At 52.2% G+C, this 12,334-nt stretch overlaps 1 protein-coding gene across 1 annotated transcript; it reads left to right on the forward strand.

Annotated features, from left to right (window-relative positions):
* Window positions 1-8,108: 8,108 nt before the first annotated feature.
* On the forward strand, window positions 8,109-11,490 carry NHP2 (NHP2 ribonucleoprotein). The gene is made up of 4 exons (XM_032335367.1): window positions 8,109-8,386; window positions 8,466-8,535; window positions 10,438-10,543; window positions 11,141-11,490. Exons 1-4 carry the CDS (start codon window positions 8,221-8,223, stop codon window positions 11,264-11,266), a joined length of 468 nt encoding a protein of 155 aa, XP_032191258.1. The 5' UTR covers window positions 8,109-8,220; the 3' UTR covers window positions 11,267-11,490.
* The last annotated feature ends 844 nt before the right edge of the window (window positions 11,491-12,334 follow it).

The raw sequence follows: 12,334 nt of genomic DNA on the forward strand, positions 1-12,334 counted from the left end.
TGGGATGGTGGAAGTGAGAGTAAGAACTGAAACAGGGCGACACCCCGCCCTCCCTCATCCCACCTCTTCCTCCAGGCAGCCCCAGACAAAAAAAAAAAAACCAAAACAGAAACAACCCAGCTGAGAAAAACACCTTGTGGACTGGTGTTGGTGGCCTGGAGTGGACCCTGCTTCAGGCTCTGATTAGGGCTGGTGTGGGCTGAATAACGCAGCCACCCCCTTCCCACCCCCAGTGGGAGCCATGGTCCACAGCCCCGGCTGCCCTTCTTTGCGCAGGCACCCAACACAGAACACGGAGCACCACGTAGAACTGCCTCAGCTTCCCGTCTGTGAAATGTCTGGATTAGGTAATCCCCAGGGTCCCTCAGGCTTCCAAAAGTCCAGGCCGCCCCTTCTAATTATATCCCTGCCAGAAATCAGAGCCACATGTCAATGCCTGCCCCAGGCTACCAGCTGGGAAAGTGGAAGGAAGAGTCAGTGGTGAAGCTTGTGACCTAGTGACAGGAGTCCCTCCAAGCCCAGCCCTCAGTGCTATCACCACCCCAACCCAGCCAGATGGCCCACGAGGCGGCCACAGCCTCACCCCATCCCTCAGCTGCCCGTGGACCTCCAGATCATGCCATGCAGATGATGGACTTTCCAGTGCTGGGATGAATTGTGTCTCCCCCTCCAGACAACCCCCCCCAAAATATCTGTTCAAGTCTTATCCCCTTATGTGCACACATGACCTTCTGTAGAAATAGGGTCTTTGCAGATGTAGTCAAGATGAGGTTATGGCGGCAGGTCCTGATCCCATAGGACCCGTGTCCTTAGCAGAAGATGAAAATGCCCTGTGGAGAGAGATGCCCAGAAGGCAAGCCACAGCCAAGCCTTTCCCTGAGCTTGGTTTTACTTTACATAGGTATGTATGTGTGTGTGTGTGTGTGTGTGTGTGTATAAAGGATTTTATTTATTTATTTGACAGACAGAGATCACAAGTAGGCAGAGAGAGAGGAGGAAGCAGGCTCCCCATTAAACAGAGAGCCTGATGCGGGACTCGATCCCAGGACCCTGGGATCATGACTTTTATCAAAGCAGGGGTGGGAGGGACGCATCCACAAGCCAAGGAACACCAGGGCCCGGTGGCAATTCCAGAAGCTGGGAGAAAAGTGTGGAGCACATGTTCCCCTAGAGCCTTCAGAGAGAGCCTGCCCCGGCTGGCATTTTGCTTTCAGATTTCTCATCTCTAGAATGGCCTGAAGATATGTCTGTGCTGTTTGAAGCTACCTGGTTTGTGGTGCGTTGTCAGACCAGCCCTAGGAAGCTAATTCTGGGTACCCAGTCCGTCCTTTCCCAGTCCCTGCTTATTGACAGGATGGATACATCCCGCTCCCCACCAATTCCCCCAGCCCTGCCGCCTATCAGTGAGGGAGGAAGGAGATGGAGGCTCACTCCTCACCTTGGAGGGTTCAGAGCAACAGTACGGATGGGGTCCCTGACCCCCACCTCTTCTAGTCCTATCGGCCCCTCTCTGTCCTTATAGTGAGGGGCCCACCTGTGCATAAGAAGATGCCCCAAGGCAGATGTCTGCAGTCTGTCCACACCCCAACCACCCATGCCTCGGCCGCCCTTCAGATCTAGGGGGACAGTTTCCCTCTGAAGAGGAGATTGGGGGAGAGGGCTGGGCAGGTCCTGCTAATGGACTCAGGGACAGCCGGAGGATTGCGGGTGAGGGGACCTGAGCTCCAGGCCTTGGTCCCTAAGGTTTCCTTACCCCAGTGCTCTAACATCAGGCCCAGAAGGGAACCTGGCACATGGTCAGCCAGAAGCCTGAGAGCAGCCCTGGGGGTGCTTTCCTGGTGCTATCTCTCTCCTTCCATCCTCATCTGATTTCAAAGGCAGAAAAACCAGAAGCACAGTGAAGTTAGACAATGTGCCCAGGGCGGGGGGGAAAAGCTGATAACCTGTCCACCCGGGATTCAAATCCTAGCCTGTTTGACGCCCAGGTCCTTCGCCTCTCCCCATATCAAGCCTTTCCCTGGGCTTGGTTTTACTTTATTTTATATATATATATATATATTTTTTTTTTAAGATTTTATTTATTTGACAGAGAGAGATCACAAGTAGGCAGAGAGGCAGGCAGTGAGAGAGAGGAGGAAGCAGGCTCCCCATTAAGCAGAGAGACTGATGCGGGGCTCGATCCCAGGACCCTGGGATCATGACCTGAGCTGAAGGCAGAGGCTTAACCCACTCAGCCACCCAGGTGCCCCTTTATTTTATATTTTTAAGATTTTATTTAGGGGTGCCTGGGTGGCTCAGTTGGTTAAGCAGTTGCCTTTGGCTCAGGTCATGATCTCAGAGTTCTGGGATTGAGCCCCACATCAGGCTCTCTGCTCTGCTGGAGAGCCTGTTTCTCCCTCTCCCACTCCCCCTGCTTGTGTTCCCTCTCTCTCTCTGTCCAAAAAAAAAAAAAAAGAATCTAGTACACCACAGAGGAATTTTAAATGAATGCACGGCTCAAGTAAGAATTCAGTAGATCAGTAGATAGCATCAGGATAGTGGCTGAGCCATCTGGAAGAAAATCAAGCTGGAGCCCAGCTTTGCTCCAACATCACTTTAAACCCGATGGATCAAACATTTTCATATAAACAGTGAAACCACAAGAGCACTAGAAAACTCTCCTCAAAGTACTAAAAGCTTTTCTAAAGTGGCAAGAGACAAACCCTATAGAAAAACTGGACAAGAATAGCACACAAAAGAGCTACAAAAATATGAAATATCCAGCTTTCCTGAGAACTAACGAAATGTAAATGAACATGAGACACCATTTGTCCCCACTGGATCATCACCAAGCTCCTTCCTTCTCAAAAAAGTTGCTAAAACCCAGTCTTGGCAAGTGTTGGCAAGACACTGTTCTGAGCCATTGTAAATCATACCTCTGTAGAGGATACTGGGTAATACAGCAGATAGCAAATTTTAAGTGTTAGGAGTTTCTCCTGGAAAGACTCACAAAAGTACCAAAAGTATAATATTCACTGCAAGCTCACTCAAAATAGTAAAAACATTAAAAACAAACTAGTCCATTGGTAGGGGCTCCTTAAATAAATTATGGAAATCAGGGGTGCCTGGGTGGCTCAGTTGGTTAAGTGTCTGCCCTCAGCTTGGGTCATGATCTTAGGGTCCTGGGATCGAGCCCCGCATCAGGCTCCTTGCTCAGCGGGGAGTCTGCTTCTCCCTCTGCCACTCTCCCTGCTTGTGTTCCCTCTCTCTCAGTGTCAAATAAAATCTTCAAACAAACAAACAAACAAAAATTCATGCTCAAGGGGCACCTGGGTGTCTCAGTCAGTTGAGGGTTGTGGCCTCAATTTCATCTCAGGTCATGATCTCAAAGCCATGTCTTGGGGCCCAGAGCTCAGTGGGGAGTCTGCTTGAGATTCTCTCTCTCCCTCCATCCATACTCCCCCCTCGTGCACATGTGCTCACCCTCTCTCCTGCTCATAAATAAATAAATCTTCAAAAAAGTCTTCCTCTGCAGAGAAAGGGAAACCTTTCTACACTGTTGGTGGGAATGCAAACTGGTGCAGCCACTCTGGAAAACAGCATGGAGATTCCTCAAAAGTTGAAAATAGAACTACCCTATGACCCAGCAATCACACTACTGGGTATTTACCCTAAAGATACAAACATAGTGATCCGAAAGGCCAAGTGCACCTGAATGTTTATAGCAGCAATGTCCACAATAGCCAAACTATGGAAAGAACCTAGATGTCCATCAACAGATGAATGAATCAAGAAGATGTGGTATATATACACAATGGAATACTATGCAGCCATCAAAAGAAACAAAATCTTGCCATTTGCGACAATGTGAATGGAACTAGAGCGTATCATACTGAGTGAAATAAGTCAATCAGAGAAAGACAACTATCATATGATCTCCCTGATATGAGGAAGTTGAGAGGCAAAGTGGGGGGGGTTGGTGGGTAGGGAAGGGAATAAATGAAACAAGATGGGATCGGGAGAGAGACAAACCATAAGTGACTCTTAATCTCACAAAACAAACTGAGGGTTGCTGGGGGGAGGGGGGTTCGGAAAAGGGGGGTGGGGTTATGGACACTGGGGAAGGTATGTGCTATGGTGAGTGCTGTGAAGTGTGTAAACCTGGTGATTCACAGACCTGTACCCCTGGGGCTAATAATACATTATAGGTTAAGAAAAAATTAAGAATTTTTTTAAAAAAGTCTTCCTCAATTTAAAAATGGGCAAAAGATCTGAACAGACATTTCTCCAAAGGAATGCAAATAGCTTATTGGAAAGTTGCTCACGATCATTAACCACCAGGGAAATCCAAATGAAAACCACAGGGAGATTGAATTTCACAACCACTGGAATCACTACAATAAAAAAGTCAGATAACATCAAGTGTTGGTAAGAATTAGGGAAAACTGGAATGCTCATATGTTGCTGCTAGGGACAGAAAATGGTGCAGCCACTTTGGGAAACAGCTTGATGGTTCCCCAGAAAGTTAAACATAGAAGAATTCTAATTCTAGGTGTATATCCAGGAGAATTGAAAGCATATGCCCACACGGGAACTAGAAGCACTATTCACAATAGCCAGAAGGTAGAAACAACCCAGTCACCCATTAACTGACAGACGGATAAAATGCAGAACATCCATACAGTGGAATTTTACGTAATAATATTCACACATGCTGATACCTGCTGCAATGTGGATGAACCCTGAAAACATTACGCTAAGTGAAAGAAGCCAGACACAAAGGCCACATACTATATGATTCCCTTTCGATGGCATGCCCAGAATGGGGAAATCTATAGAAACAGAAAGTAAATGAGGGGTTGCTTCCAGCTGGGGAGGCTGAGGGGGTCAGAGGGTAATAACCACTGGGTGCAGGGGTTTTTTAGTGAAGGGATGAAAATGTTCTCAAATCAATTGTGGTGATGTCAGTGCGACTCACAAAATATACTAAAACCACTGATTTGGGGGTGCCTGGGTGGCTCAGTCGGTTAAGTGTCTGCCTTCAGCTCAGGTCGTGATCTCAGGGTCCTGGGATGGAGTCCTGCATAGGGCTCCCTGCTCAGTGGGGAGTCTGCTTGTCCCTCTGCCTCTCCCCCTGCCTGTGCTCTCTCTTTCTCTCTCCTAGTCTCTCAAATAAATAAGTAAAATCTTAAACACACACACACACACACACACACACACACACACACACACTGATTTGTACACTTTAAATAGGCAACCTGTATGGTATGTGAATTTCATCACAATTTAAAAAAAAACCCACCCTCCCCAGCTTTTCAAAAGATGGGACCTTAGTGCATCTGGGTCTAGCTTTCTCACTTTACAGACAAGGGGCTGAAGCCGAGAGAGTTTAAATGAATTGCCCAAGGTCACTTGTCCTTCAGAGCCCTGGTCTACTGCCCATTGGGCATAGCCATATTGTCTCACCCAGTCTACACTGCTTCAAGTGAGCTCCAATAGTCGTTAGAACAAAATCAGCGAAGTCACAGAAGCCACTTCACACTCAGCACAGAGGTCTGAGCCTGGTTTTAAAAATACAGGGGGGTGGGGTGGGGAAGGGACCTGGATGGCTCAGTGGTTAAGCATCTGCCTTGGGATTGGCTCTGGTCATGAGGGGCCTGGGATCAAGCCCCACATCGTGCGCCCTGCTCAGCGCAGAGCCTGCTTCTTCCTCTCCCTCTGCTGTTCCCCCTGCTTGTGCTTTCTGTCTCTCTGTCAAATAAATAAAATCTTTAAAAAAAAAATGCATGGTGGGGCACCTAGGTGGCTCTTCCGGTTAAGCATCTGCCTTCAGCTCAGGTCATGATCCCAGGGTCCTGGAATGGAGCCCCATGTCCGGCTCCCTGCTTGGTGGGGAGCCTGCTTCTCCCTCTCCCTCTGCAGCTCCCCCAGGTTGTGCACACACTTTCTCTCCCTCTCAATCTGTCAAATAAATAAACAAAAAATCTTTAAAAAAAAAATGCATGGTGTAGTTGAGTGAGGACGTATCCCAGGGCACAGAGTGTAGGCTTGCAGACAAGTGGACCTGGATGGGAATCTAGCTTCTTGTGAGCAGGACTGAGCTATTTAGCCTGCGAGCCTCCGTAAGTTGTGAATAACAAAGGTATTCTTTGTGAGGAAAGGATGAAATACTCCGTGTATTGTGCTTGGCACATACGTGTTGACTTCCTTCCTCCTCCTGCCCTATACGAACAGGGAGGCCTTCAAAACCAGGTCATGATCCCAGAGTCCTGGGATCGAGTCCCGCATCGGGCTCTCTGCTCGGCAGGGAGCCTGCTTCCCTCTCTCTCTCTCTCTGCCTGCCTCTCTGTCTACTTGTGGTCTCTGTCTGTCAAATAAAACAAACAAACAAACAAACAAACAAACAAAAAAATTTAAAAAAATTTAAAACGGAGACCTTGGTAAGGTGAGTGAAGCAAAATTTCACTTGAATCAGGTTTCCGGGGGATGGAATTCTCTGCTGGCTGGAGTTCATCCTGCCCCATGCACACATCTTCCCATGGTACCTCTTTGTGACCCTGACGCTTTATCAGCGGTCTGACATGGCTGATAACGTTCACAGGAACACCACTCAGAACCAGGACTAGAGAAACAACCTTCAGGAGCACCTGGATAGTTCCAGGGGTGAAGTGGCTGCCTTCCACTCAGGTCATGATCCCAGAAGCCTGCATCATGGGTTCCCTGCTCAGCAGGGGGTCGTCTTCTCCCTCTCCCACTCCCCCTGATTGTATTCCCTTCTCGCTGTCTGTCAAATAAGTAAATAAAATCTTTAAAAAAATTTTTTTAAAATTTCGAAGTGAGAACATTATCTTGTTAGGTTGTGCATACAAATTTTGTTTACTTTCAAACTGTTTTTTTCATTGCTTACAGAACTCATTTGCATTGTTCAATTGACGTATGTTTCTGTTTCTCTTTCTTTCTTTCTTTGTCAGAGAGAGAGAACACAAGCAGGGGGAGCAGGCAGAGGGAGAAGCAGGCTCCCCGCTGAGCAGGGAGTCTGATGTGGGACTTAATCCCAGGATGGGAGCAGAAGGCAGCCGCTTAACCGAGTCACCCGGGCGCCCCTGACATACGTTTCTATTTGTGAAAATTATTTGGGGTCCAAGGTTAGGATGGATTGGCTCCCGATTTTTCTCATTGAAATGCAAAGTAGAAAAATCCGACTTGTTTTTTATTGAACGACTTTGCACTTGGTTCCAGGGTTAAAAGTTCAATTTTTAAGTTGGCTTAACAAAACCCATTCTCCCAAGGGCCACCTGCATACTCCTAAAGTTCCACTTACCGGTCTGTCCCGCCACCCACCTTAAAAATGTCAGGCCTACTACACCAGGTCAGAGGCAGTTAATTCGTAGCAAAGATATAATCCCTAACCATCCAGTTTTTCCCAGTGTTCCCGGGGGAGGGGGGGCTCACGCTCTCCGCCCCTACCCCGCCCCCCGCCCGCCGGCGTCTCAGCCAGACCTTGGATTGTCCGCAAAGCCAGGCAGCCGGGCAGCCCTGGGAACTAGGAGGAAAACAAAGGGGCAGGGGCTGTCGGCGGGGACCGCAGTTTCAGGTAAGGCGGCAGAAGGGACCCTCTCTCGGGGCTAACATGAGAGCAGGTCGCTGCGGGAAGAGAGGCGCTCGTGAGTGGGGCGGTGGGGAGCACAGAGTGTGAGCACCCACGTTAGAATGCAGGTATCCCTTAGCCGCGCAGGGCTCTCACTTCACCTTGCCACCTGCGGCACCTCGCCCAGGACCACGTGACGGTCAGATCCCTCCCAGGTTTAGAATCCCCTTCTTCCGCTCCGTCGCAGACCCCGCCCCTCAGGCAGGAGGATCCTGACGTGGTTACGCCTCCACCGCCACCGCCTCCTCCTCCGCTCCCAGTACGTGCGGGGCGGGGCTCTCCGACCAGCCCCAGCCTGCAGCCTGGTTCCTTCCCGCCCTCGCCGGGCCCCGCCCCCCGCCGGGCCCCGCCCCCTGCCTCCGAGCCCTCTGGACGAGTCCCGCCTCTGAAGTGCTCCGCCCCTCCGCCCCCCGGTCTGTTTGTAAGGAGCTGAGCCTCAACGATTGGTTGGAGTCAGAGACTTCGTTCCCTAATTGGCTGTGGTGCACGGCCGGCTTTCCGCAGGACGCGGTGACCCGGAAGTGGTTCTGAGGCCCGGGCCGCGTGGAGCCCCCACCCCCGGCGCGGGCTACCTAGTCGCCGCGGCCGCCGCGATGACCAAAATAAAGGCAGATCCTGACGGGCCGGAGGCTCAGGCGCAGGCGGAGGCGTGCCTCGGGGAGCGCACTTACCACGAGCTGCTGGTGAACCTGAACCCCATCGCGCAGCCCCTGGCCTCTCGCCGTCTCACGCGGAAGCTCTACAAGTGCATCAAGAAAGGTGCTGCAGCCACCGCGGAGGCCGGTGGTGGCGCGGGCGGCGGGCCGAGGCCCCCCGACTGACTTCTCTGTCGTTGCAGCCGTGAAGCAAAAGCAGATTCGGCGCGGGGTGAAGGAGGTTCAGAAGTTTATCAACAAAGGCGAGAAAGGGTAAGCGCCCCCCACCCCGCTCGGCGCGTTTTGCGACTCTGGACGGTAGCACGGGTATCCCCGCTACTCGGGAGGTGCTCGGGAAAGTCCTTGGAGGTGATCCGTCCCCACCGCACGAGGTAATCCGGCCCCGGCTGGGTTCCCTCTTGTACACGTCGCTCGCCAGGGCTCGAAGGAACGCCACCGGGAAAGTGAGTTCCGGGGAAAGCGCGCCGAATAAGGCAGCTCGCGCAGGGTCGAGCCCAGCGTCCTCCATTCATGGAACGTCCTGATAGGACTGCGAAGGGCTGTACAGGCTGCAGTGAGAATGCCTTCATGACCTCGTTCTGGCCCCCAGGCCAGGCAATAAACCCTTCCGAGGACAGGACGAAGCCTCTCGGTGCTTCACGTCTTTAAGTATGCGCTGCATTGTTGGTGCCCAAGAGCGGAGTCTCGCTGGGGGCTGTGATGCACAGTGGGAAGTCTGGTCTAGGGTGCGGGGCTTTCTGCCAGAAGATACTGGTCCCAGGCTGGAGAGAGGTAGTGGTGGACAGAAGCCTGGCCTTCTCCTGGAGCTTCCTAAGCCATGGTAGACTGAGTTTTTGTACTCAGAGCTCTGCCGGCCACCGAGGGTTAAAGCCAGGGAATGACATGATTACCTTTACCCTCGTGAAGAGTTTTCTGGCAACTGGCGGGGGCACAAGCAAATTGAGCTAAGAGGCTGCCCCAGTGTAGGACAGGTGATGGCGATGGCAATTAGGTTATTGGTGGCTGAAACAGAATTAAAGAGGATGAATCTGAGAGGACTTTGGGACTTGGAGTGAGGAGGTCTGGATTCCAGCTGAGCAGAGGGCCCATTTAGAGGGACCCAGCTTTGCGTGGGAAGATCATGAGTTTGCTGCTGTTTAGATATGGGACACACAAACACACACATACACCCTGGCCCACTGGCAGAACTGTCAGATAGGCAGATGGCCACACAGACTGGAGGCTTGGAAGGGAGAGGCCAGGCAGGAGAGAACAGATTTGGGATTTGTGCGCATATACATGGCACCTGAAGCCGTGGCTGTGGCCCAGGTCAGCCAGGGAGAAGGTACAGCCAAGGGTCAGGTTGTAAGGAGCACCAGCACTGAAAGGACACTTGAAGGGGTGCCGGCAGAGGACAGCCTGGAAGACAAAAGGAAACCTAGGAGAGTGGGCCCAGTACAGGGAACTAAGAGCTCTTTCCTTGTGTTTGTCTCTTGCCCCTCTCTGGACAATATTCTTCCTTGGTGTGTTTAGGATTCCCAGGGCCCTTGCCCCAGAGCCCTGACACCTTGCCAGGCAGGAGTCCTACCTGATGGCTCTCTGGCGAGCCTTCATTGCTTCCCTGTGACTCTTGGGACAAGCTCAGGCTTCCCAGCCTGGCACTGAAGGCCCCGAGGTTCTGCTGCTGCCAGTTTCTCTAGCCTCCTTGTCCGTCCCCATCACTACCCTGGGTTTCAAAGCCATCCCAGGCCCCCATCAGCCAGCTCCTGGGTATGTGCAGTCATTCTGATTCTCTCAGTCTCAGATGCTTTCCCCTCCTCCAGCCCCTCCAAAGGCTGCCTGACACCTTCTTCATTAAGCTTTCTGATCCAGAGTTGCCTCCTGATTCCTTTTTTGGCTGGCTCTCACTCCTTGGTGTCACTTCCATACCTCACCTGTCCCAGTGGAATCCCACTTGTCACCTGTGTGGGGTATTTATTTACTTCTTTGCCAAGAACTAGGGCTCACCTCCCCAGAGGAAGTGATCACCAAACAAATTTGCATGCACTTTCAGAAGGTGGGAGATTCGCATTTGGGGTCCTTGAGGGTTGGGGGGCCATCTTCTCTGTCCAGAGGTAGCACTTTCAACTGAAAGAGGGAATGAGTAAGTTAGAAATGGTGTTTCTCTCACTATAGGATCATGGTTTTGGCAGGAGACACGTTGCCGATTGAGGTATACTGCCATCTCCCAGTTATGTGCGAAGACCGGAATCTGCCCTACGTCTATATCCCCTCTAAGACGGTAAGGAACACATGCCCGCCCCCACCCCTCCCCGATCTTGGTCATAACTGGAGAGGGTCTGGCATCAGGTTGGTCCAAACAGGCCACAGTGGAGAAATGGAAGCTTTGGAGTTGAGACTGATGTGAATGGATCCTTTGCTCTGCTGGTCCCTGGCTCAGTGTCCTTCTTGGAAACTGGGAATCCCCGCCCTCGTGGACCATGGGAATGAGAAAGGAGGTATACGAGGATGTGCTCTGGATGTGCTCTGTCCATGCAGTTGCTGAGCCCGTGTTAGTCCTATTAGGTGGTTGCAGTGCTTGGGGAAGTGGGGGCTGTTCAAGGGACAAGTAGCTGGCCTGATTCTCACATAGAGATGAGGAGAACATAGGCCCTGGCTTGGGCAGCAGCCTCTGAGGCCGGAAGTTCATTCACGCTTGCTACGGGGCCGTGTAGGCCCACTGTTGCCAGCCCACAGCTTGAAAGTTGGCAGATGGGACATGGACTGAACTGCACGTCTGAGGGCTGGATGAAGCCAGTGGGTCAGGGTTTTGTGACTCCCTGGCATACAGGTGGTGCCGCCTTTTCCCCCACATGGCCCTTCTTGCCTTCATCTGCAGGACCTGGGTGCAGCCGCGGGCTCCAAGCGCCCCACCTGTGTGATCATGGTCAAGCCCCACGAAGAGTACCAGGAGGCTTATGATGAGTGCCTAGAGGAAGTGCAGGCCCTGCCATCCCCGATTTGAAGGACCTGGGAACCTGCTCCGGAAGCTGCAGGGCTGGTGGTGGGCCAGCTCTCTGCCCCTGATCACCCGTGCTCGCACCTCTTCCTGGGCCCCCTGCGGCCCGTCTTCCTCCCAGGCCACTCCTCCAGCTCTTCCAGGAAGGCAGAGCTGGCATCTTCTCCCTTCGGCACCAGTGCAGACGGTCCCCAGAATGGAGTGTGGGGGAAGTAAATGCTAAGACTAAAGTGTGGTGAGTCTGTGGGTGTTTTTCGGTGGCAGCTGCTGGTGGGGCCAAGGAGGTGGTAGGCAGGAGAGAGTGGAAGCAGCCTTTCTCACCAGAGAACCCAAAGGACTCCGAGGGTGTTTGGTGCTGCTGCTGGGCCGGCGGGGCTGGTGCCAGACTCCAGCTGAGAACAGACTCTGCTGCCCACCCCCAGCTTCCGCCTCCCACTGATGGGAGCTGTATCATAAGGCTGCTGGCAGACCCCATGCACAGAAGCCTGCGGCTGGTGTTGGGGACACCCCCATTCCTCTTTCCTCCTTCCCCTGCCCCTAAGGGGCTGAAATGCCACTGGGAAACTTCTGGAAACAATTTAGTCACATACATAGGACATTTGAAGTACACATATGAAGCTGAAGATGAACCCCAGGCCAGCTCTCCTGCTCGCCATAATGACCCCAGTGACCCAGGCCCTTCAAGCATCTCAGGCTTCAGGTGCCTTCCTGCTCTCCAAGGCCCAGCACGGGGCTTAGTGGGGACGCACAGCAACCAAGCTCCAGGCACCGTGGAGTCAACCACAGAGAGCTTGGAATGGAGGGTCGGATCCAATTTCGATTCCAAACTCTCCTTTATAATCTCTGAGTCCCGTAGGGCAAGTCAGCGCACCTTCCGAGATCCTCGAGCACTGCTTCTCAGTAAGGAGGGTACAGGACTGGATATACTTTTGTGTAAAAGCCTCTGGCCCAGGGTCTGTTGGGACACCCCTGGGCCTTTTTGTCACCTAGTCAGAGATGCCGCATGCTGAGTTCTGTCTGGGTGTGGTGGGCGTGCAGTAATTCCTGTTGGTGAAGCCAGTAAGTCAGGTAAAG

The sequence above is a fragment of the Mustela erminea genome, chromosome 3 (assembly GCF_009829155.1).
Source record: "Mustela erminea isolate mMusErm1 chromosome 3, mMusErm1.Pri, whole genome shotgun sequence".
NCBI lineage: Eukaryota > Metazoa > Chordata > Mammalia > Carnivora > Mustelidae > Mustela > Mustela erminea.